This window comes from Pezoporus wallicus, unplaced genomic scaffold, assembly GCF_028554395.1.
Source record: "Pezoporus wallicus isolate ANWC-B61680 ecotype Strahan unplaced genomic scaffold, APGP_CSIRO_Pwel_v1 contig_8791, whole genome shotgun sequence".
Classification (NCBI taxonomy): Eukaryota; Metazoa; Chordata; class Aves; order Psittaciformes; family Psittacidae; genus Pezoporus; species Pezoporus wallicus.
Window position 1 is genome coordinate 1,624,221 of NW_026635603.1, and position 25,406 is coordinate 1,649,626.

The 25,406-nt window shown below is 43.6% G+C and overlaps 1 protein-coding gene across 6 annotated transcripts in view; it reads left to right on the forward strand.

Annotated features, from left to right (window-relative positions):
- The window catches only part of TTC7A (tetratricopeptide repeat domain 7A), a 168,253-nt gene that overhangs the window by 36,665 nt on the left and 106,182 nt on the right, over nt 1–25,406 (forward strand). For all 6 annotated transcript variants that reach the window (XR_008970572.1, XR_008970571.1, XM_057396978.1 and 3 more), the window contains 3 exons: nt 6,478–6,615; nt 7,054–7,137; nt 18,680–18,784. Coding sequence is in view for 4 of the 6 variants with exons in the window: in XM_057396978.1 (XP_057252961.1) it covers nt 6,478–6,615; nt 7,054–7,137; nt 18,680–18,784 (327 nt within the window). In the remaining 2 variants the exon portion in view is untranslated. The remainder of the gene's footprint in view (nt 1–6,477; nt 6,616–7,053; nt 7,138–18,679; nt 18,785–25,406) is intronic.

Below are 25,406 nucleotides of genomic sequence, written 5' to 3' on the forward strand. Positions count from 1 at the left end.
AGTGTTGCCTTCTGTATTCCTTCTGTGCCGCTGAAAATGGGAACCTGTTTTCATAAGCGAAGGCATCTCAGTAAACAATGAGAAGCATCCCAGTTGTTGAGTTTGGCAAGTGCCTCTCCTCCGTGCCAGCTGTTACTTAGTCATGGTGGTTGGCTGCGGGGTTCTCATGAAGGAATCTAGCGAAACAAATCAGGCAGCCTAACAATTACCACAGTCAGGGCTGTTTGTGGCCTCTTGGCTAAATTCTCATTCCTTTTGCATAGCCTCAGTTGTGGTATGGGTGGGCTGTGTTTGTGAGAAGGGGGAAAATGCTCTCCTTCAGACTAAGGAGAAGGCCAGCTAGTGACCACCTTTACACGCTCAGGCGGTGGTAGAATGATGCATTCCTCTCACATGGTGGAAAAATGGACTGGTCTGTTTTTAAACCACTGGTCCTCTTACTGCATTTAACCCATCCAAACCAGTGGCACTCTGTGTGGGGAGGACTGAGGTCATACAGTTACTCACTGCAGTGTGATTTCTCTGCATCACGTTGCTGGTGGGAGTGGTGCTGGTTCCACCATCAGGGATTCTGCTGCTTTGGGGTGCAGGGCATAGGCAGGGGAGGTTTGGCAGGACTAAGCCCTAGCTGCAGTTTTGTTTATTTTAATAACCATTCTCAGGAGTATTCTGAGTTGCCTGCACTGCCCCTTAAAGCTAGACAGATGTCTCAGAGCCAGGCGTGGAACTGAGAATTTCTGTTACTTTTTCTGCTTACTTTTGAGGTTTGTTGGGGTTTTTTTATGTGTGTGTTTTAGGTTTTTGTTTGTTTGTTTTTAAAAAAGTTCTTTAAAAATCTTCCCTTCTTGAGTCTGAGGTCCAATGTACTATCAAAAATCCCTTTGTTCAGCCCTGGTCCTTACAACTGGGGGCTGTGGCTGATGTGGCGCAAAAAACAAGCCAGGTAACAGGTGTATATATGTGTGTATATATATAATTATTGTTTTTTTTGCTCTGTGTTCACTTCAGTCATACTGGAAATGAAGCTCCTTCTATCCAAAACTAATAAATTCTGTGCCTGTGTAAAAAGGAAAAAAAAACAAAACAAAACCAAACACATTAGAAATGTCATCCCCATCTTATCTCTGATTCGAATCCCTAAATGCAATTTGACCTTGGAGAGCCTGAGAGCACAGAACAGATGGGGGGAGAAAAATACTGGGACTTGTCCTGTTCTTTTTACTGGTGAGAGCAAACTTATGGCTGCGAGCAGGCCTTCAGCAGAGTAAGGTTAAACCCGTGTGTTTTTAAGCACAGGCATAATTAAAACCTCTTAGCTCTACACTTGCCATCTATAAAATAATGCTGTCCAACAAATAGGCTGGCAAAGGGGAAGAATCTCTTATTGCTTATGTAGGGTTTTTTTTCCTTAATGACACCAAGCCCAGTGATGATAACAGCAGCTGAACAGCCATCATGAGTATTTTCTTGAAGTCTCTTAGACCATGGCAGCTGGGGATAGGATTGCCTGCTCTGGTTTCTGCCAAATCACAGTCATGCGATATATCTATATCATCATATTTGATAACCAGTGACAATGGGCAAGTTTGCTGAGACATCTGAATGGGGTACCAGTAATTTGTTATCTCTTCCTTACTGTAAATGAGAAGGATGCCACACAGTTCACAAGGCAGTAAGTCTTCCTTAGCTGTGGTTCTGGTCCTAAGTAAAGGAAGCTGTAGTATCTCTGTAGGAGGGGTTTTGTGAGTGGCTGGAGTATGGTATTTCCTCTTTGTTCCACCTGCTTCCCGTTTTCACACCAGCTTTGCAGTCAACCCTGAATATGTTAGGGACGGGAACCCACAAGTGCTGTGTGGAGACCATCAGTAACTTAGGTGCTAGGTCTGTAGCCTCTTCAGTGTGAATGGGTCCTTGCCATTACAAAGAATTCATTCATTTTGTTGGCAGTAGAGGCAAACAGCCACAATAGAGACCCAAAGGATATAGGCTAAATATTTCCCAGCTCTTAGCAATATAGGCATCAATTGCATGGTTTCAAAGGCTTGTTGTCAATCTATCACACACGTAGCATTTGTTTTTCTCTCTTAATGCTAGTATTGAATCACACCAATTATATTATTACAGTACACTGTGTAAAACATGCTGCCGTTCTGTATAGATGGGTTGCAGTGGATCTGGCAATTATGTCTATTATGAAAAGACACAAGTTGAACATTAGAATGCCCATGAATTAGGGGGCAGGCAGCAGGCGCTCATTAAAGATTTTAATTGCTTTCTTTTTCTTCTTTGGGAAAAAAGCAGGGGGAGACATGTTTCAAAGTGAGCAATTAAAGAATACTTCATAGCTAATTGCTGAGAGAAGGGGCTGCTACATGGAATATGCTTTATTGTAATTCATACGATTGCTTGACGTTTTATTAAGAAGCACATCTTTGTACAGTGGTAAGATTTAATTTTCTGCAGTGTAACTGCATGTGTAATAACTGCTGAAGTAATGGCTTTTGGGATTTGTTGTGGCTCTTCTTTCTACATGAAATAAGCATGTCATGAGTAAGCTGTAGTTATCAGAGTCATTGATGTAGAGCAAATCCTCCATGGATGGATGGCTTATCTCGTTTGCAGGTAAGTGTGTTGTATATGATAGGAAGGATAGGAAGGCACAAGCTGTCTGTAGCTCAGCAGGGCTGTTAGTTAAGTTGCAGATCTCCAGAAAGGCAGATCTCTTCCCTGCTGTCATAGCCAGTGTGGGTCTGAAAGTCCCACACTGTTGCATTGCTGTGATTTGGAGCCAGACCTAAAAAGCCCTGCTGAACCCCAGCTGTTCTGAGTGAGTCCACTCGGGCTGAACGTCTTCATTGAGCTTCAAGCATGATACAGAGACAATACAGTGGCTGAGTGCTGGGTCAGCTTGGAGGTTCCAGCCTGTGCTGGAGCCTTTTAGGCACATGTGGCCTGCAGTTGGGCTGTGTCCCTGGGCTGTGGAAAGGGAGGGCTGAAGGCGCTCGCTACCCTGTGTGCTGCTCAGTCTGGGCTGACCGCAGGATGTTTTCTCTCTCCAGATAGGATTGGTCATGTCTGAGCCCCTTGCATACACAGCTAATTGCGACTAACGCATCCCAAAATATGATAATGCTATGCATCTGTGGGTTGCTTCATTACCTAGGAGTACCTTAAGTAAAAGGGCATTGACTGTATGATTTTTGCACTGTATAATGCAAAGTTATGCTAACTCTTGTTGATAGCATTAGTGACCTCCATCCCACACAACAGCCTTGAACGGGTTCTCTTCATGGTGTGACTCACCATCTCTCTCCATGTTGCTTGTGTGCTGTGAGGCATGTCTGTGTGACAATGGGAACAGCTTAAAGGGAAGAAGTTTAAAGGGGGTGTTGAAAATGTGTTTGTAGCTTATGTTTTACTGCTGCTTACAGCGGAGAAGGAGGAGGTGATGCGGTAGGATAGATTGGAATTGCTGCTTGTTTATTGACATGCTGTTTGGAAATCAGTGTTCTACAAAAAAAAACTTTTTCTGTATGTGTTCAGGAAGGTTAGTGGTCTGAAAGAACAGAAACACAGGTATTGAAAAAATGTTGGTGTAAATGACTTAGAATTCATACAGTCTCAAATGCAAAATGAAGCATCTCTCTGTAAGTTTCAGTAAGTAAAATTGCCCATCCAACAGAATTGGTGTATACTGTGTTTCAGGAACTCTACAACTACTTTACACCTGTACTCACTCATGACAGTCAGGATTTCTCACTGCCAAACTGAAGTTCAGAAAAACATAAACTAAGTCAAGGACAAACAAGTTGCCTAATGGTGATCTGGGTCCCTTCCTTCTGGGAGAGGCAGGCTACAGAAACATGCCAGTTTCCTAAGTGGGTTTCAAGAAAGAGTGGTTCACACTGTGTAGAAGACAACTTCCTTCTGTGTAGAAGACATTCCCTTCCCTGCCCTCCTGTATGTAACCGCAGCAGCCTTGGGATGATGACTCGCATTATTGTGTTAGATGCACTCCACATTCTTGCTGTTGTTCAGTCAGTTTGTTATGACCTTTTGGTTTTGTTGGTTGGTTTTGGTTTGTGGTTTGCGGGTTTGTTTGTATTTATATCATATATATCTATCTATCTGTGATTAGGTGGGAACTTCTTGAATGATTTTATCAAGGGCAGCTGGAATTAGCAATTGGAAATAGGTTCAGCATTAAAATTGTTGGGGTAGAAGTGGCGATTAGTTTGTTCAGTGGCGACTTTTATGCGTGCAAGTATAGAGAGTGATGGACTGCAGAGACCTTCTATGGCTTTCCGATTTGAAAGCTTGAACAAAATGATCAGGTTTATGGCCTTCTTGGAAAGAATATTACTCATGCCTATGCATATGTTGTTTTTAACTGCTGTCTGCTTGGGTAAAGTACAATATGTTCAGTATGACTGCAATTTTAGAATGTTGCATCCTTGCAATATGTCACATTCCTCCTTATTGTAGCATTTGGGCACGTCCTTCCCTCTAGTACCACTCTCTGTTGGCAGTCAGTAATGGGCCAGAACTCACCAGTTCTGCTTAGTTTTCTATCTGTGCTAATGCATCAATTTAGAAATCATAGCTTGGTACTAGATGGGTACCCAAAAAAGCATCAGGCTGTAGCTGACTCTAATGGGAGGTTGATGGCGAGATTACAGAGCATGGGGGTGCTATCTCAGTAGCTATTTTCTACAAACAATTGTCATAACAATGTAACTGGTACAGAAAAAATTGTTAATGCTGTTGTGTATCCGTAGGAGGATTCACTCGCAGTAAGGATTGTTCTGTAGATGCTTTGCTTTAACTCTCTGATGTAGCAATCTTAAAACTGTTCTGGATATGCCTGTAATGCCTGTTTGGTTTTTTTTTTTATTCTCTTTTTAAAGTAGCAGTTTTGGGTTAAATCCAAACAGAGCTGAAATATCTATTTAATTATTTCAGTCTTCTTTATTCCGCTAGGGAAGGTAGACAAGCTATCCTTCTGTAGTCTGGTTCCACAATTTTCTCTGCCAAGTTGGTTTCATCCTCTCATGCAACCTATTGTTCTGAGCTGTGTTTTTTAAAATCACAAATCGGGTCTTTTGCAGTAACATGAAAAACACTTTCGTGGCCATAAGAGTTGGTGTAAGTTTATTTGTGCAAGCACTAGGCTGAGTCTGACCTATCAGTTTGCCTTTAACTGCAGTCCCCGTTTAGCTCTTGGTTGTGATTATGTTAGTTGTCAGTAATTGTGTTTGCTGTCTCGGCTGGAGGCTGTGATGAAGAGTGCTTGGAACTGGGGCATTACACAGATAATATCATGATGAAACAGCTGCAGCTTAATCATAATGAAATATGTGTGGGCTGTAAGGGCTCCATATTCTGGAAATTTTTATTATGCTTAATCCCCATGTTTAACCTTTTTAGGGAAAAAATCTCCCTGCAATTAGGAAGAAATCGATGCAAGATTACAGTAATAAATACTATAAAAGAAATCTCATAACCTTCCTCGTTCAGGGAGGAACTTTTTGTTTGTCTTTGCCCCAGGTGAAACTGCTGGCAATCTGCTTTAGTTTTTCTGCTCTTTTAGATGTCTAGACCTAGTCTGACATTGGCACCCCTTTCAGCTGGGGAGCCCAGGGTAATGTGGCTGTGCTGTCAGTTCATGCTAGTGCTCATTGGCATCCATGACTGCCTCTCTCAGAAGTTAGGCCATTGGGGTGAAGTCTTCTTCACTGGGAAATCAGAGGGACTTTCCCATTTACTATGGGATTGAAATCTCCCTCTTTGTGGTCAGGAAACAGAGGCTGGGATCTTGAGACAAACCTGAGTCTGCGTTTTTTTGGGACATTCTTGCCAGACTGTCAAAAGTAATGTTTCTTGTTGATCTAGGCTGAGCAATGCAGTGATAGATTATGCAAAACGAACACTTATAAGATTATTAGTTTTTAATTATTTAGTATTGCGTTGCCCAGACCTCTAATTACATTATATTGATGACAGGCAAATCTGATTACTGAGGCAACCTGGTCAAATTAAAAACCAAAATGTGAATAGCAAAAAAGAATAAAAATATGTGGTGATGAGAAGAAATCAAGTGCAGACCCGGAAGGTAAAATGTCAACTATGGAAGCAGTTATCACAGTTGCAGGCAATTGAAGTAATAAGGAATATGGTTTAAGGATGGCCTTGAATTTCCAATTTTTGAGGAAATGGGATCTGGTAGTTCTGTTTCTTAATGCTTCAATTCTGTGAAACAAATAGAGATGAAGTGTTCCTAGCAGTTCCTCTCTGTAGGTACAGCTATCTTCTTGAGTCTGCTTCTGTTATGGAAACACCTTCCTTACACTGGGATGAGTTTAAAAAGCTGTAAATCTCACGAGGGTTTTAAACAAAATGCCATTGGTAGTAGGAATGGAGGAGTCGGTTCTCTCTTGCCCTTTTCGGGTCTGATGCTTCATTTGTGTCTGTGCCCAGGCAAACCGGGATGCAGTGATCAGCCGAGCCCCAGACCAGCAGGATGACCGTGCTGTCAGCCTCCAGGATGCTTCTGCAGTCTACGACCTCCTCAGCATCACGCTGGGCAGAAGAGGGCAGTATGTCATGCTTTCCGAGGTACTTTCTCCCGGCTTCTGCTGGAAACTTCCCTTCGGAATGTGCAAGCAGAACCCCTCTTCGCAGAAACTTGTCGGGGAAGGTGGAAATGAAGCTCGCTAATTGGCAATTAGTAGAAATAGCTGCAGATCTATGGCAGCGCAGGCCAGGAATGTACGCAGAGCTGTTTGAGGCATTAAAATAACTTATATGTAGGCTCTTGAGCGAAGTGGCTGTTATTTAAAGTGCTGGTGTATATGAGCTAGCCCCATTCACTGAGAAGAGGAAAATGTCATAAGAAAAAGTAAAACACACCTGGGCCACAACAGGTTGTTTCCCTTGACTTCATTACTGAGCCAAGCTGCAGTTTTAACAAAAGATATGTATTGATATAGATCTATAGATATAGATATTGGTTTTTTTTAAAGCCTGATATTTCTCCCAACATTTATTTCCCAGTGCTTGGAGAGAGCCATGAAATTTGCATTTGATGAATTTCACCTCTGGTACCAGCTTGCCCTGTCCATGGTGGCTTGTGGAAAGGTAAGGTTCAACCCAAAGGACTTAGAAAGAGCATGTTTTCCTATGGCAGTTTGTATCTAGCTTATTTGTTTGAATGTGGGAGTAGGTGCCGTCAGCTACATGGAAGGCCAGTTCTTTCCTTTTAGACTTGAGCTGCACTTTGTGATCAGGTGTATGCATTGAGTGGATTGAGTACTGTTCTTTCCATGTAGTGTTTGCTTCTCATTATCAAGGGGAAACTGATTTTGTATATAGCTGTGGATTGAAAAGCATTATGCAGCTGTCAGTTTTCTGCAGGTTCAACATAAATGTGCTTAGTATAACAAAGATACTCATGACTAAAACTGTCATCACCTCACTGTGTCTTTGGGAAGCTGACTTAACCTCTTTTTAAACTGTGGTTTCTCAATCTGATCAAGGAAATGTTAATGCTTTCTCATAGAGAACTTGTGAGGATTAATGTTTTTGAAGTGCTGGGTGCAAAAAACACTGTAGAGAAAGAAATGATGTGTGAATGTTTTCATGGACGTGTGTTTTAGTGCAAGTTTGGTGTTGTGAGTTCTTTTGTTGGGTTTTTCGTTCTGTTTTAAGTGAGCATAGTGTTTGTCAAAGTTACCAGTTAAGCACTGAGATGGCTGAAGTCTGGTTGAGAACATTAGGCAGAAGCAGCAGGAACTTCCCTTTATTAGCCTTAAACGAGTGGGCTTCCTAGAGGAGACATGGATGGTACAAAATTCAGCCTTTCATTCTGGGGGTTTCCATCTCCGCTTTTAGGAGGTGTAAGCAAATTAATGCTGTGTGGTAGCAGACCACTTAATATGGTCCTATATTCCGTGCCCCTGGAGTGAAGTGGAATCCATCTGGGCCTGGGCAGAGAACAGCAACTAGCAGTCATATGCCAAATGATAACTACTACTGGCTTTTTGTGGCTATAAGCTGAGCTGGAGAGAATGGCTTTGGTGTGGAAATGGGAAATTAATCTACTGTGTCATGCTTTTGCAAAGAAATTGTCATATTGTGAGATATGAGTGACAGCAAAGCTCAGAAGGTGTCTGAAGAAATTCCTTCACTTCTGTGAGAATAGACAAAGCCTTATCTTGGAAGACTGTTGTTATGCATTATACTTCAATAAAATGGTAGAACAACAAGAGGAAGTCTAATAAAGAGCATTAAGGACAATTAAGAGTACAGTAAACAGGACTGTGGAAAGAGTGATAGAATTGATTTTTTTTTTTTTGTCTTAAAGGGGGGAAAAAGTCCAAAAGAAACAGATCTTCAAGAGCTCTTTGAGGCAGGGGTTAATCCTGTCTTATGCTAGGTAGTACAGTAATGCAAGTTCGTGTTTCTCTATTAAGAGGCAAAAAAAGTAAGGGGAATGGTATCTGGACATGTTATAATGAAAAGGAGACATCAAAACTTCAACAAAGCATATTAGATCATCAGGGAGCTGAAGGGAAATGTGTACTGAGAAAGAGGCTCACAAATTCTTACAGGAGTTCAGTACAAGCATTTCAGAATCCAATTCCAAGTGTGAAAATGATGGCTAGACTCGATCATGTATAGGGAAACCTGAAGCTGCGGATGGAATACTTAAACAATGATCTTGGTCCCATGGTGTTAATACTGTGTGCTGGCCTCCATCAGGTGCAGGGTTTACAAGCCAGCTCCCCTTGGCATTCAGCTGGAGTTAACACATGTGTGCCCTCTGTTCCTTTGCAAATCCTCCAGATACCTGATCTCTTTAATACTGAGACCAACAATGACTGGATAGATAGGCTATGATGGGAAGGTGCATTATCTTCCCATAAACACAGGGTTTGTCTGAGAGCTTTATTGGTTTTACAGGTTGTGTTACCTGCTTCCCAACAGCATTCAGTGCGGTAGCTCTACTGATCTGCTAGAGAGCAAACCTTGATTTTAACTGCTGATGGTTGAGAGAGTGAGTGTATCCAGAGAGTAATTGTGGTTTGATCTTAGGTTAGCATGGAGGAGAGAAATAAGGGCTGTTATCCAGCATATAACACTTTGCATGAGAACTGTCCTCACATGTTTGCATACTTGTTCACCTTCCTGAGAAGTTACTGAATATTTGATGCTTAAGAGAAGATAAAATAAGAGCAACACAAGTATCTGTATCTCTCTGTCCTATCCTTTCAGATTTTCACATATGCCATGTCTTTCTGCCTGTATTTTAAATATTTACAAAGTAAAATGGCCTGATCTTGCCTACTGATGTAAAAGCTCTAAATGTTCTGAGCCCTGTATGGGGCAGAGGGAATTCCCTTACCCAACAAGCCCATCTGTGCAGTATTTCACTTCTAATCCCAAAGTATTCCCTTAGGATTCCTGTCGTATACTCTGCAATGCGTCATCTTGCTAATGGGAGATGTGGCATACATTTTTATACTGCTTCACAGCTTGATGGCAGGACAGAGTTCATTTAAAAGTAAGTGTTCCAGCGTAGCAGAAGGAACCGATGAGAAAACAGTGTGGTTTGTCTCGACTGCAGAATGCAGAGTACCCTTGAGCTTTTATAGGTAAAAGATCTGTTTTCACCTGTCTTGGTCACAGCCAATTCCTGATCTCATTTCTGGGTAATGAAATCTCATATCCTGCAGGGTTACTTGTTCTGCAGTACAGCACATCATGCTCGTAAATCTTGTGTATGACAGGAACAGTTTTATCAACCTGCAAATGCTGGAATGCTCTGGTCTCTTTATTTTTTAACACATTTTTGGGTCTGCAGACTCTGACCTTACAAGCGCTGTAAAATCCTTGCTTTCTATTCTGCACCACGTTTGAGTGCTGTTATTTTGTGTGTTCATCTTCTTCAGGTTAAGTCAATCAAGGTGCATTTCAAATTGTTTTCTTCTTCTGCCAGCCAGAAAGTTGCCAAATGGCAACTGCCACGTTTCACAAGTGATCAGTCTGAATGTCAAGCCAGCCACCCAGTCTCATTACTGTCTACAGGCTTGAGTTTACATGTTATTCTGAAAGGCATGTGTCCTAACAAAACTGGGGACATCACTTCAGTAGGTTCTTACAGAGCAAGTGAGGCTAAGGCTGTTTCATACAACAGTGAATATAAAAGCTCAGAGAAGCATAACCTTCCTCTCTGTCTTCTTAGCCACTTAAGCAGTGGAAATAATGGCGTGACAGCAATTTCACTTTGCTGTGCTTCTCAACAGGTTGCATAATGAAAAAGGTGTTGTGGTCTGGTTGTTCTTTAACCCATTCCTCAGGATGCGTTTATAGTGGGCTGTGTATTTCATCAACAGAAGAAGCATGTTTATTTATATGGTTAAAATCCACCATGAAATTCAAAAGGCTTTTGCAGAAAATTTTAAGTGAGATGGTGGGAAAGCCTAGACAATGGTAAGGACATAATGAGAGAGATGCCTTGCGTCACGAAGTGCAGTTCTGGATACTCAAGAGAAAGGTTTAAATTGGTCTAACACAGCACCCCTGTTCTGAACTGGGGCTGTAAAACTGAATGCTGAACTCTTCACAGCTGCTTTAAATTGCTTCTGCTGGTAATAACCTTTGCAATGTGTTAATACAACAGCTAGAGGCTGAGTGGGCATAGCAGCTCCCTGGCTCTGCTGCCATGCATAGACAGGCTGGAATCTGAGTGGCGAGTGGTGTGATAGCCGGATGCCATCTGGCAGAGTCCTCGGGCACTGAGATGAGCCACCATCCTGCTGCCGCAGTAAAACCAGTGCAGGAGGTTGCATCTGCTTGTCTCAAGAGTTTGAAAAAGTGACCTGCATTCAGCAGAACGGGGAAAGGAAGGGACAAACATAGACTACAAAGTCTTCTCTATGCTGTCTTGGCAGTGGTGAAGACAGGCACGGTTGTTTCGGGGCAGACTTGGTCTCTTCTGCTGCTTTAGCTGCAGAGCTGTCACTGGGGGTTGTGGAGGCTGCCAGCACTCTGCAGACTAGGCTAGCTCTACTGACGTATCTGAAGTTGGAGGCAAAATTGTCATAGTGTCTAGATGATGTATTACAAGCACAAGGGGTGTGAAATAGGGTCCCTGTGCACTTGCAAGCATTTCCCTGGCCTCGCACCATTTGGATCAGTTACATGTTCCCTTGTTCAAATTTCTGTCCCTTTCTCCACCTAACAGCCTGACACGGGACCCAGCCTGGGTGTCCCAAAGTGTCACTGGAGCTCTCTTGGAGCAGAGGCTTAGAAGTGCATTATGGGATCAGGCTCTAGCTTAAATTGACAATACTTGAGAAAGTCTTCTAGAACTACAGTGTGTCATACTGCTTAAGGTAGCTGATGCACTTATGTGGCTTTGAACATGAGGCAACATTGATGCCTCCCTACCTACCCTACCGACCAAGGAGACAAGATCTGTACTTAGTGATAATGATGTGCCATTTTCCTAAAGGTGATGAGGGAGAAATTCCTCAAGGATAGCTGAGAAATTACTCTGTGAACACTGAGTCCACTTAGTCTGGAAGTGCTTAGGTGGATACCCTAATTGGGCCATTCAACTTGCAGCAGCCTTATACTGATCTATACTGTCCAGTGGATGTTTATTGTTAGTCTATGCAGTGCATAAACCCATTTTCATGCTCATATTTAGTGTTTCTGTCCCCCCGCTAGAAACCCACAGCACAACTTGGTTAGTGAATTAAAAGCTTTAGCATGTGTACTTCTTGAGAGGAAGGAGAGGGAGAGATACAGTCAGAGGGAGCTCACTCCAGGCTGAGGGAAGTCTGGAGCACCTGATAGGAGAGGATAATGTGCTGTTACCCCTCACCCTGGGTACTCATTTAGGGGATGAAGTGCAGCAAAAAGTGCATGAAAGGAGAGCTCAGGGCCATTTCAAGGGGCTGTTGGGAAGAGCCTCTCTGAGAGCCCAGTGGAGCTGGAGTCAAGGGCTGTCCTCAGCAGGCCTTGCTCTGGGATTGCTGATGGTGGTTAAGTGTTCTGGGGTGCCTGGAATGCAGTTGTCCAGCCCCTCCCAGCCTGTGGTGACGGAACACCATCAGTCCAGTGCTTGCCCTTAGGGCATTAATTGCTTCATTTTAAGAACAACTGCATTGTTGCTGACCCTGACCCTGCTAGCCCAATGCTGAGGACACCACAGGGATAGTGGTCAACGTTACCAGTATCATTAGGGTTGGCAGTAGGGGCATTTAAGCTCCAAGTGTGGTACTTCACAAACCCAGGCAGTTAAAGCTTTTTTCAGCTACACATAATGGTCTTCTCTGCTCTTACCCCTTATGTTTGCTCATCTTTAAGGCAAAGGGAAAGAAAGAGTCATACTTGTCTACCTGAATGGATTTCTTATTAACATACTGCTTCAGGAGGTGCCTGGTGTTATACAAAGGGAAATAGTCGCATCCTTCTTGGTGTCTGTCATTCAGCTGTTTTTAGGGGGGAGTAGGCTGCAGCTCTTACCAGAGCCAGTCTTGCAGTGTCACTGTGTTCCCCTTGGCTGCTCAGAGGCTCGAGATACTGCAGCCCTGCCCAGGGCTTGTGCTGGCAGCGTATTTAGGGTTTTGAAACCAGTCTTACACAGACATGAACTCTGATTTTTGGAGCCCTTTGCAAGTTGCTGATACATACTGGTAACAGCCAAATAATGACAAGCTAATGCCCGAGCTGCTCATATCTCTGTTGCACCCAGAAAAAGGAATACTTCCTCATACTTAAACAGTGCAGCAAAAGCAGATGTCTGTAGCAGCTTTGAGGAGCTTTCAAGTTTGACTCAGCCATGCCTGTACTGCCAACATACAGCTTTCCAGAAGGTTAGAAGGAAATTTATAGATATATTTAATACATAATTCTGCAGCAACAGCAGACGAATTTTATGATTTTAGGCTGTTCCTCCTCTTGGTTTCCTTGCAAAAGCTTAGGGAGGTTGCTAGGCAACTGACATAAAAAAAAGAGTACATTTCTCATTGCATTGCAGGCAGAAACCTTGGGAGCAGCAGAGGCCTCGGATGGCTCCTTAAATAGCATTGCTGGGGAGTGAAAGTTACAATATTGAACATTCATTGGTGAAAGATCCTGTTACAAAGGTCAGCTCTCCAGGGGATATTCAATAGTTTGGTTTCTTTTGGTGCAAAGGAAAGATTAGAAGGGAGTGTGCCTGGGTGCTGTAGATAGTACAAGAAATGGAAGCTTCCAAAGGTGCCTGAGTGTGGAGCAGAACACCTGGGTGGGCTTTATAATTGCCTTCAGGCTCTACTCTCTGTTCTTGACAGAAGGTGCCAAGTGAGAGATTTGCCACGTTAGCAAGGACAAATTTGTCCGTATAGGGTTTAGAATTTAAGAGTCACTTTAAAAAGTGAATGTTTAAAGCTGCTTCACTCCAATGCTCTCATCTGCTCAACGGAAGGTAAAAGAAAAGGGGAAGAATTGCTGCCTGCGTTGAGAGATGTAATTGCCTTGGGGAAGGAATGTTCATGCTGAGGGATTCACGGGAATCTGGAAATTCAGCTGAAAGCTAACACCAAAACAACTAATTCCAGGGTTCTCAATTGTGGCTCATCTCCTCTGTTGGTTCAAGGTCATTTATAGCTAGATTGCTGTGAATCCCAGAGTACAGGGAATGTTAATTCTTGCATAATCATGAAAGATTCCCCTCCCACTTCCTCACAATCCCTTTGAAACGGTGTCGTTTTTACAATCAGACGGGATGATGCCAGGGAAATAAAGCAGTGCTCGTTGTAGGGATTCATTTATGCACTAAAGTGCCAGGTGAATTGGGAATGAGGTTGTCTACCACAACTGCCACCTTGAGGAACATTTTTCCCTCTGGCTGAGAAGTATTACCAAAGAAGCAAAAAAGCAGGGAGGGTTTTTGGAACCTTTGCAAGAGACAAGCAACTGTTTATGGTGTGTCAAGTCTGCCTGGCATGATTTACTGTCTGAAAATTCTTCTTCCTTTTACCTACCTTTGTGGTTTCTTTATCTTCTAAATATGAAACTAATCTCTGACGTCCTTTTGCTGCTTTGGTATGGTGAGAGAAAAGAGGGGGGAGAAGAAAATTGTGGTGGAGTGAGCTGGAAAACCAGCATTTGGGCAGCATCTGTGCATTTACCATAATTGATGGCAAGATCCCTCGAGCCTTTTGGGAAAATAAGGAAGAGAACTAACTATAGCCTGTTCTTCTTTCTGTACTGTTCATGTGCAAGCATGTTTGAGGAATATGCTTGCATGCTTTGTTCTATAATTAGTAAATGGGCAGTGGGAGTTGTTTTGTATTTGGATAGAAGTTTTTCTTTACATTTTACTCCCTTATAGGATTCAAAGGTGTCACTGCTGTAATTACTTAGGGGGAGGTGCCCTCTCTGTTCTTCTCCTTCCCCATGGTTTCTTTGTGATTTCTTGCTGCATACTGAGAATTGCCCTCCACATATTGGATGTGGTACATAGAGCTCCTTCAGTAGTCTGTACTGAAAGCAGCCATTTGCCAGTATTAATTGCTGCTTCCTGGAAACTGCCTTTCCTAATTTTCTTCTCATAAATAGTTGTTTGCGATCTCTGTAGAAGAAAAATACTGTATGTAAGTAGATTAGGTGAGGAAAAAATTGACAAAGAAAACCAGCTTCCTATAGATACTACTGAATTTAGGTTGGCTATAAGGAATGAGTTCTTCGTTGTGAGGGTGGTGAGGCACTGGAACAGGTTGCCCAAGGGAGTTGTGTTTGCTCCTTCTGGCAGTGTTCAAGGCCAGGCTGGGCAGGGCTTGGAGCAACCTGGTTTAATGGAAGGTGTCCCTGCACGTGGCATTGGGGTTGGAACTGGATGGATCTTAAGGTTCTTTCCAACCCAAGCCATTCCGTGATTGCAATGTGGAACAGCAGTGCCTTATCCTTCCCTTTATCCACTGCGAAAACCCCACAGAGTTGTTGGTCTGTGATTTTGGTTTTGATGGCTTAACATACCAATTAATGCAGTGTTTTCACTCCACAACCAGATTTGAGTTCTGTGCTTTGTTGGTCATAACAAAGGGAGGATGGTCATGCATCTCCTTCAACCCGATGAGGGTCAAGGCTGAGAACTCCTACGTCAGACCTCCCGTAGACAAAGCGGAACCCCCCATGAGGCAGCTGTTGGCAAGCTTGCCATTCCTTTAAACCATGCCCGTTTAATGGGTCTGTGTGTGTTTGGGAGGACTTAAAAGTAGTTCTGCCAGAGAGAGGCCAAATGAGACCCAGAGGCAAATCGCTGGCTTTCTGAAGTCCTTGGGAGCTGGTTCCAGTGCACTCGTTATAACCTAGCAATTAGCAAGCTCAACAGAGAGAACTTAAACCCTGGCTTGATTTTGCTGTGAGCCCTTGTGAAGCTCAGAATTGCGAGTAGGAAGCATGCACTCATTTGGAGTTCAAGCTCTGCTCTTCTCAAACATGCCTCACCAATAAATCTAATTATTATTACTGCTTTGCAGTGAATCTCACAAACAATGCGCTCGGCTGCCTGGTCCACCCACGCGAAGTGCAAGAATATGTACATTTTAATTATCAGATTATTTCAATGTTCCACAAACGCTGCTTCCTATTAAATATTGTTACAAACCAGTGACATCTGCATTCAGTACTGAGTGCATGATGGTTGTTCCCTGCCTATTAATGTCTGCGGTGAGTATCTTTAGAACACCTGGATGTTCTATGACACGCCAGTGTCCCTGGGGTAAGGTCGCTGTGGGAGTGGGATAGTCTTTCTCCTGTCATTCCTTGGATAACCTTTCCATCGTCTGTAGATAATTTCTGCTGAGTAAAGTTTTCAAGGTGAAATTACAGAGATCTCTTGAGTTTTTGAAAGGCTGGGGGGGAGAAAGGCTTCGTGTCACCCTGTTTCTAAAGCCACTTCTGCTCCAGCTGTTTAATTGGGAATTGTATAACTCCTTTTAGAGTGACATAACTTTGTAAGTGGTTTAGAAGCAGCATTGAAACTGTGGTCTCGCTCTGTGAATGCGTGTTTAGAAGCTCCAGAGTGCATGTGGTGAAGTGACTCCACATGTGAGGTGTTTGGCTGTAGGCACAGGGTGGGACTTTGCTTTGCAGCAGTTGGTAGTCGCTGTTTTGCAGTTGCCCCTGAACAGGCTTAGGGCAGGCATGAGAATTGCCCTGTGGTCTGAGGCTATTGGAGACTGCAGGGTTGGTGTGTCCCAGTGACCAGCCTTACTCAGTGGGCAGACTGCAGACAGGGATGGAGCAGAGCTCAAGAGGGACTGGTGAAGAGTCGGGTTGTATCACTTTTCTCATGGTGTAGACCCTGGAAGGTCCCTCAACTGTGTCCCAAATTGGGACAGCCCTCTCTCAGCTCTGGTTTGTGCTAGTGCTGGCCTGTGGGGCAGCTCTTACAGCTCCCAGATGCCTCCTGCCTTCCCTCCAGTCATGCTGCCGATGGTGAGCTGAGAAACCACCGCTGGGGTCAGGTTGAATCTCGCTCTGAAAGCACTGAGCAATGTATGGTCAGTTACACATCTGGCCTTTTCAGTCACTTGCATGGTGAGATGACAAGGGTTTGGGGCTGTTCAGCTGCAGATACACCAGCCGGCAGGGTACATGTTGTCCTGCTCCTCTCTTTGGTTTCTCTTGTCTGGAAACACCCGTGGAGCTGGAATATAGGCAGGAGGCAAGAAGATGATGTGCCAGGCTAGGACCCCTATGGGGTTGTGCTTTCATTTCCAGTGTGTTCAGCAGTGCTACTGGGAATATTAGGTGCCTATAGTGCAGGTAGTGTTCTGTGAGAGAGAGGAATAAGATGCCATTAAAACTTGAGACAGTACTTGTTCTGAGCAAATAGGTGTCAGGGAGGTTCATTCTGAGGGATGCTAGTCACCTCGGGACAGCACAGTGCAGTGATGTGTTTCTTCCTGTACCTCAGGGTTGAATTACCCAAGTCTTTTTGTTTCCAAGAGAGGTAAGGTAACAGGTTAAGCTCCAGGACAAAGTTTGTTGATTCCCATCTTTGAGACAGGCTTCCTTCTGGCTTTAGGCAAATGGTGCATTTGGAGTTGTAAAATACCAATTATTTCCTTACTTTCATTGACGATACCGGATGCTTTAGGTAGGTGGGAGCAGCCTGGAGAATGTAGGGTATGCTGTTGCTCTTTGGACTATGCAGCAGGTACCCAAAACTTCTCAAGCAGAAGGGTTTGCTCTCTGCAGCTGCAGAGCTCGCCTCTTTGGTTATGAAACCCATCTTTGTCTGAGCATGGGCAGGGCTGCTGTACATCTGGTTTTCCCTTTTCCCAGGCTTCCTCCCAAGCAAATTCCTAACCAGGCTTTTGTATTCTATAGCAAGAAGTGGACCTTCAGTTCTGTGGAGAAAGGAAGTAACAGGCTCAGGTTGCTTTGGTTTGTGAGGAGGGGAAGTGCTGATGGACAGTGGGAGCGTGAAGCTGCAATGTGGGGCTGCAGGACTTGGAGCTGCCTGTGATGGTCAGAGTTCTGGGGGGAGCCCCTGGGGGTCAGGGTCAGGAGAGGATGCCCAGGACCTGGTACAAATAGTGGTTGGCTTTGATTCTGCAAGCTTCTGTTGCTGCTCTCCTGGAATATAAAAGGCCATGACTATCTAATGTGCCTATGAGAGGAAACACAACCAGAGAGGCCGGTGTGTGTCTTGGGAAGAGTTTGTGGGGAATGGGGCATGCAAGGAGACATTCTGGGAGAAGAAAACTACACCTTGAGCTCAAGGATGAGAGAACTTAGGGGGGGTCAGGGGTCAGTAGTGAGTGGAGTGGAAGCTGGAAAGCAACTGTGGTCCAAGTGGGGTGGGCTGTGCAGGGCAGCTGCTGTCACCTCCTCATTGTCTTGACCAGATCTTCTCGCTAGCATCTCAGACCAGCGCTTTCCTCATTCTTCTTTAAACCTTCAGCCGTGAATATGTGCTATAAAAAACAAGAATGTTTGTAGAGCACAAGGGCTATGTTAACTGCTGTTCTTAATAAACATCATTCATGGTAACTTAACACCAGAAAGACAGCAATAGTTTTATGGGCTTTCATTCTAACACATGCTAGTCAGACCACCCGCTGAACAGGGTATTGCTGTGCAATTGCTTGCTCCACCCTTTGAATGGTGGGATCCCAGCTGTATTCTCGTATGTTCTGGAACTGGAGAAGACTCAAAACAATACCCAGAGCAATTACTTTAGCTGCACAAACCTCTCTCTGAATAGAGCTGGCGTGAAATGTTAGCATACTGGAGGTTAAGCTATTTATGATCTTTTCTGGCTTACTGGAAGGTGGTTGTGTGCAAGGAAAACTACAGCAGAATGCTTGTGAATTGGAGGGGCAGAGTTAAAATAACCAGTGAATTAACAGCTGAGGAAAACTGTTCTTTGTAAAGTGCACAGCCAGGGCTGGTTCTTTGGCACGTTTCCTCCGGGTGTAGGAAGAGTATGTGCTTGCCCGCGCATGTGCGCGCACATGTGTCTGCGTGTGTGGAGGTGGGAATAAAGTTGCTAACTTGTTGCTGACGTGATTTTTTTCCTTCATAGCACTGAAATACCTTGTGGGGACTCTGTAACAACACTGTCTAATTAGCCTTTTTTATTTCCTGCTCCTCTCTCCCCCTCCTCCTCCAGTCGGCATATGCAGTGTCAGTGCTTAAAGAGTGTGCTAAACTGCGACCTACGGATCCCACCGTTCCTCTTCTGGCTGCCAAGGTCTGCATTGGGTCGCTGCACTGGGTAAGCAAGCTGATGCAGTTCTTACCTAATGGAGCAGGTTCAGCAGTGACAGTGCCACAGTGCGGTTGCAGTGGGGAGAAAGGGAATCCCTGTAAGAAATCATACACACATGCGTGCCCTTAAAGAAAAGATTAAAAAAATCCCAGCAAGACATTTTGCAGTGAGTCACTGGAATACGTTTTGCTGGCACATTAAACAAAGGAAGAAGGGGGAAAGCCATAACAGCCATTCTGGGAACTGCTTCTTCAGCTGAGTGTCGAGTTGAATTGGCCACTCGTGTAGCCCCCTGGAAGACTAAAGTTAATAATAATAAGCGGACCATTAAACAGTTCAGGTCTGCTGGACGACTCAGTCCTTTGTTCCTGAAGGTGCTGTATCAGTGCTTTCTGTTCGGGATGTGTTAATGTACGCCCCAGAAGCAGAGTGGGAGTGGAAGTCTGTGCCTGTGAAATTCTGATTATCCCAAGGAGCAGAAACATCTGTCAGTCTTTTGCTGCTTGATTTAATTAATTGAATGGCAGCCTGCTGTTTTCACCTGTCCTCACCACGAGGTGTCCCTGCAGTCACTGAAGGGTTATAATTGCTAATGTAAGTAAAGCAAAGACGTGAGGAAAGCATGAAGGAAGAAACCAGAAGAATCTGCCCAGATTTCGGTGAAGAATTGTAAGGGCTGGATTTGCTGCTGTTGTCACCCTACCCCCTGCCTCTCCATCATCTATATCCCTAGCGGGTGACAGTTGGTATTCAGTTAAACTTAACTGAGATGTATTGGCTTATGCTATTGTTGGCAAAGAGATCTGGTTATAGATATTTTTGAATGAATTATGCTGTTCAGGCTCTAATGGTTAAACTTATATGTGAGTCAGCAAAAACTGGGAAGTACCTTTTTCTAGGAAAAATCAGGTCTGGGGGCCTTGAGGGAATTCTTGCTAAACTACCCAACCTACCTCTGTTCTCTGTATAGAGCAATTTTAACTCTCTTGTACCCTTAGCTCAGTGTCCAAATTCGGAGGGCTGAAAGCTTTTCAGTGATTATAAAATAACATTCACAGTGGAAGTTGTTTTTTTAGTAAAGTTAATAAGTTGGGTTTTCTTCCTAATTCTCAAAGATATTAAAACAATACGAAACATAGGCGTTACAGCTGTTTGAACATTCTTACTGATATCTCTGATGAAGTTTTCAAAGCAAGATTAACTTTTCATCAGTCTAAAACATCAGCAAGTAGATTGATAATTTTTACTCTGTATGCTCTGAATCTGGATGAACTTCATGGGCTAAATTCCTGCATTCACTTGGAGCAATAGCAGGGTACTGCATGCCCCTGGCAGCTTCCCCTGGCAATTCTGCCACGAGGCAAAAAAAAACAACCCAAAAAACCCAACCCAGCAGAACAGTCACGTTAAACGTGAAGAAAATCTTCCTCTGAGATCAAGCTAGTTTTTGCCAAGGAGTCTGAATTTTAGTATAGGAGACAAACTTGGGATCTCCATATTGCAAATGAATCTTTTACACTTCTGTCTTTGTGCTCTGTGAACATGCATCCAACAAGGGGGAGGCATTGGAGCTTTGAAGCCAATGAGGGAGGATGCTCTGTTGGATCTGCTGCTTGCAAACAAGGAAGAAGTGGTTGGGAATGTGAAGTGTGGGGCAGCCTTGACTGCACTGACTGTGAGGTGGTAAAGTTCAGGATCCTGGGAGAGGGCAACAAGGCACATAGTAGAATGGTCTATTCAGACATGCTTTGACTGACTTTGTCCACTTCTAAACACAGTGCCTTCAGGAAGGCTGTGGTCTCTTGCTGCCTGCTGAACGTGTGATCTCTGCCATAACTACTGTTTGGACAAAATTGAAATACAGTGACTGCATCTTGTGAGATTCCAGGCTAAAATCAAGATCCCTGGCGTAGGATCCCTTTGCTTTCATGTGTTACCCTGGTGTTTATGCAGCTCTCAGTGATGAGGTTTCATATGGTGCCATTAAAGTCTGCTGACTATGATGGATGTTAAATTATGAACCCAAATTGAAGATGATGCTATGCCAGGAAATGGGCAGTCAGGATTTGTCCTTCTTATTAGTGTTCCTCCCCAAAATCTTTTCAGATCCCTAGCATAGCTAGCGTATAGAAAACCCACCTTGTTATAAACACACTTAGAAAAGACAGTGAGACTGAATTCAGTTCTGACTCTGTTCTTGGGCAATCCAGTATCTCTGGACCTCTTATATATGGCAGAGATGATAAAGCAACGATCTCACCCTAAAATATAGAACAAGTAAAGGAAAAATGAGCTGATTTTGGGTATTGCATACTTAGAGGTTGGTGGTTTCTTTCCCCTCTATCTACTGCTTTTTCACTGTGTGAAGCACTTTTCAGTGTTATTCCCTCAGACTCTGACTCAGAACTGGGGTGTAGTATGAGATGCAAACATGATTTCACAAGAGGGTAATCTCACTGGAGTTATCTAGAGCACAAGCTTATGAACTAAAACCCAGTTAAAAATATTCCTCTCCCCTGTTCATTTCACTCTGTGGCTCTACCCTGGTACTGAACTTGATGGTGGTATAGAAGAGTTTTAGTTAAGGGGAGCCAGAGGGAAATCAGAGCATCTTTTAGAAGAACTGAAATGATAGGTTCCCACATCTCGCAGTCAAAGGGAAGCTTCTGACATTACTGGCAAATTCTGGTGCCTAATAAAGACCTTCCTGCTTAGCAGAGCTGTTTTTCTAAATGTCATCCTTACAGTAATTATCTGCATTTAAATTACATGGCAATCAGATCGGAATTGAATCATTTAAACTGGAAGTGAACAAGCTGATCAATGCCAGTATAAATAGAAAGGAGGATAGACATGGCGCAGGAACGGTCTAATGGGCAAATATTAACAGTTACAAATACTCAGATACATCTTACTTTTCAGAACATATCAAATATGATTAATTTCTCAAATGGGAAATATATCAATGTACTTGACTGCTGGCTAGGCAGGCACAGGGTGAAAATAAATCATCGTTTATCCAAATGAAACAGCAAATTTATACATCCTGCATCTGTCTACTGTGTGCTTTTGGTGCAGTATTATACTCAGTTTGTTTATGGCCCAAGGACAAGCAGTACTTCAGTCTTATTTCAGTTACTAGCAATAAAAAACAAAACAAAGCCAAAACATTTCTGCAACTGGGTAATTGCAGAATGTCATGAGGAGCACAGATTAATCTAGTGGTCATTTTTCCTGTTTTGCTGGCTTTGTACATGATGTCTTGGCATACTTTTAGGACCAGGGAAAACAAAACATGAATTGAAATGTAGTGATTTACAGCATTGAGGATGCTGATCCCATCTATGAAATATTCAGAAGAAATTGAGGTATGAAAACATGCATGCATTCATGCTGTGCCGTGCAAATCAATATCTAACAGCCTGATGTGGGAAAGAGCTAACACCCTGAGCTTCTGTTGTGGCATTATGACCAGATTATTAGCTGATATAAACTGGCACTACTCCACTGGCATATTACTGGCACTATGCTGGCTTACATCAGCAGATGATTTTGCCCTATCAACCACTAGCTCTCTGCCTGGGGCCTGCAGTAAACAAGAGAATGACATAAGCAATGTTTTGGTTACCTTTTTCAGAAGTACATTCTTTCACACATTAAAAACTAATCCATCAAACAAACAAACCCAGCCAACCAAAGCAAGCCAAACACAACAACCAACCAACCAAAACCCAATAGTCAAAAGCTCCAACAGTAGTGTACCTATATCGACCACACTCGTCTGGTCAGGGTGAGGTTGGACCCGTGCTGAATGAAGTTTGTGAGATACGAAAGGTTTTCAGCAAAGCTGGAACTTTTATACTGTACCTAGCCCATAATACAGATATCTTAATGCCTTTTTATTGGGCTCAGAATTACGTTTGAGGCATCATGCTGCCTAGCCTTCTATTTTGCTGGGGTATCAGCACGTAGGTTTGCTGAACTCACATGTGAATGATTCTAGCAAGTGAACCTAAAGCCCATTTATGTTTAGCTATCTGTCTTTTAGCTTTCTGGAATGCGCTGTGAAGTTTTTGACTACTAAAGTTCAGAGCATTGTTTTAATTTTTCATAGCAAAGTTGATGTATCTTACAGTGGAATATGTCCGTAATGAGGTTTTCCTGCCTTGGTCCACTATAAATCCAGAGTTCCACTTAACTAAAAGGCTTGCTGTGATTTCCTCATTCACTCAGCCTCCCCTGGCAAAGCCTCAGCTGTGAATGCTCACTTGCCTGTTTTGGCAGTGACTTGGAGTTGCTGCATGAGTAGTTGTTTTTAATATTTCAGTAGTACAGTGCTGTTAATTTCAATACTTCTCCAGGACCCTGTTAATGGCAGATGTGAAAATACTAGAACCAGAACTTCTGCCTACAGGCGAGTGTTATATACTGAATTTCTCCATTTTATGAAGTATTATTTGAAGGCATTTAGAGTTGCTGTGATGTTTTCTTGAGCCTTTTACTCCATTGATTTCAGTGGAGGCATGTTGAAAACTTTGTATATAGAGACAAAAGGACTTTAGTCTGATAGAGTAGGAGAACACGAGGCATGTTCTCACTATTTTCATTGCCCCCAGGTTGACAGAACAGAAATAATGGTGTTGTGATAAGCTTGTGTATACCAAAGGATGCCAGTATTACCAGCTAGCATGGACTCTACTCCATGGCAAAAACTGCAGCACAAGATGGGACATTTCCCTCATTTCTGTTAGCTTGCCGATCCCAGTGTGCGCAGTGAAGTGCTCTGCTTCAGCCCTTTGCAGGGAAGGCAGAGATCATGCCATCAGTCAGGGAAAAGGAGGAGAGAGTGGGGTCAGGCCAGGCCAGACCATGCCTGGGGTCATAAAAAGTGAGTAAGGCATACCATGAGGTGACTACGTCATGGTGTGTGTGGTGTGGGGAGGCTGGGAGGATGTACGTTCAGAGCTGCATGCTTCTGAGGTGACAGCTTATCATTCATTGCGTTCACAGACCACTTAATCCGAGAGTGCTTCTCTCTCCTTCTGTCCGTTGTTGACCCTGTCACTGTAGATAATAAATGCAGTGCATGTGCTACCCAGTCACCTAGGAGCCCTGGAGTCTCATAGAAAAGCTTAGGTCTTATTGCAGTATGAATAACATTGAAAGATGAAATCTAGTCCCATTATTGGAGTTATTCTGCCTGCTGAGTGGACGCTGTAGAGGACCAATATGACTAGGGCAAGAAGCTACCAAGAAAGCAGTGAATGGTAAGGGGCTAATAGAGATTTCTTCTGTCTTTTAAAAGACATTCTTGCTTACATCACAGCTGCTCTTACTGGGGCAGTTCTGAGGGTTTCAGGCATCTAAAATGACCAAGAATTTGTGGACAAATCAATCCTGCTACAGTGGAGGAAAGGCCCAAAATTACATCTAAATGCTAGGGGCTGAGCATACATGCAGACTAAGTTGGTGGGCTTAGCACTGGTGACAGGGAAAATGCTGACTAGATCAGCAATAGAAAGCACAGGATCTGGGATGATCTTAAGGTCCTTTCTAACCCTAGCAATCCTACAAATTGCTTTATATGCTATAAACAGCTGTGGGACAAAGCCTTTCTATTACTCTCTGCCTTAATGACCACTTTCTTCCTATGCACTTTTCCTCTTCTTATTCTCTTTTTCCCAATTTTTTTTCTGTTCTTTGAACTTGTCTCCATACCCAATGTAATTAAAATTATAAGAAGAGGTCAATTCAACTAGTTAATACTATGCATAATTCTGCATAGATGCCCCTTCTGTAGGATTTGGGTCTCTACGCTCTTGGGTATCACCCAGTCTCCCTGGTGTCCAGACTCCCCTGCTCCACTAACTTTGTCTGCTCTCTTAAGTCCTGTGTCACTTGATGTGTTTCCTGCCTCCTCCGTTTTGCCACAGTAAGGTGCCATTTCCACGCTGCAGCACATCATGGATTTGCTTGTCCTCAGTTGCTCTAAATCCACGCTGGTGAGAATTGCAGCTCCCACTTACAGCCTCAGAAGGTGTTGATGCAGCGGGGTAGGGCTTGAACTTCTCTAAACACAAGCTGGGTGGTGACAGGCCATGGGACAGCATCTGCTGCTCACTATCCCTTGTCAGTGTGCCCTGGACTTGGCTCAAGCACACACCAAAACCTGTGGTCCAATAACAAGGGTGGCTGCAACAGGGTTACAGAGCTAACAACTGTTCTTTTAGCATCAAAGGTGATGGGGAGGAGCAGCTCCACCGTATTGCAGTGTTATTGGTGTTAGCTCACAGTTTGGCAGCCTGTCTCTCTCCAGGTCTGTGCTGTTTCTGGTGGGCTGGAGAGGTTGTTTAGCTCCTGCTTCCAAGTGCCTCCTGACAGCTTATACAGCTTGAGTTCAAAATACTTCTGTATTCCTTTTAGGTTGTTTTCCCCCATGCCTGCTTTCTGAGCTTTCTTCCATGCTGGTCTTGGAGGCAGGGAACCTCTCTTGCAACCTGTGGTGCTGCCCTTCTCTGCAACAGCTCTTCAGTGCAAAGCGTGAACAAGAACATAAGGACATTAAGGGCTAAATCAGAGCTGTATCTGTGTGGCTTTGAGACTTGTTTTTTCCTGCTTCTGAGAGAAT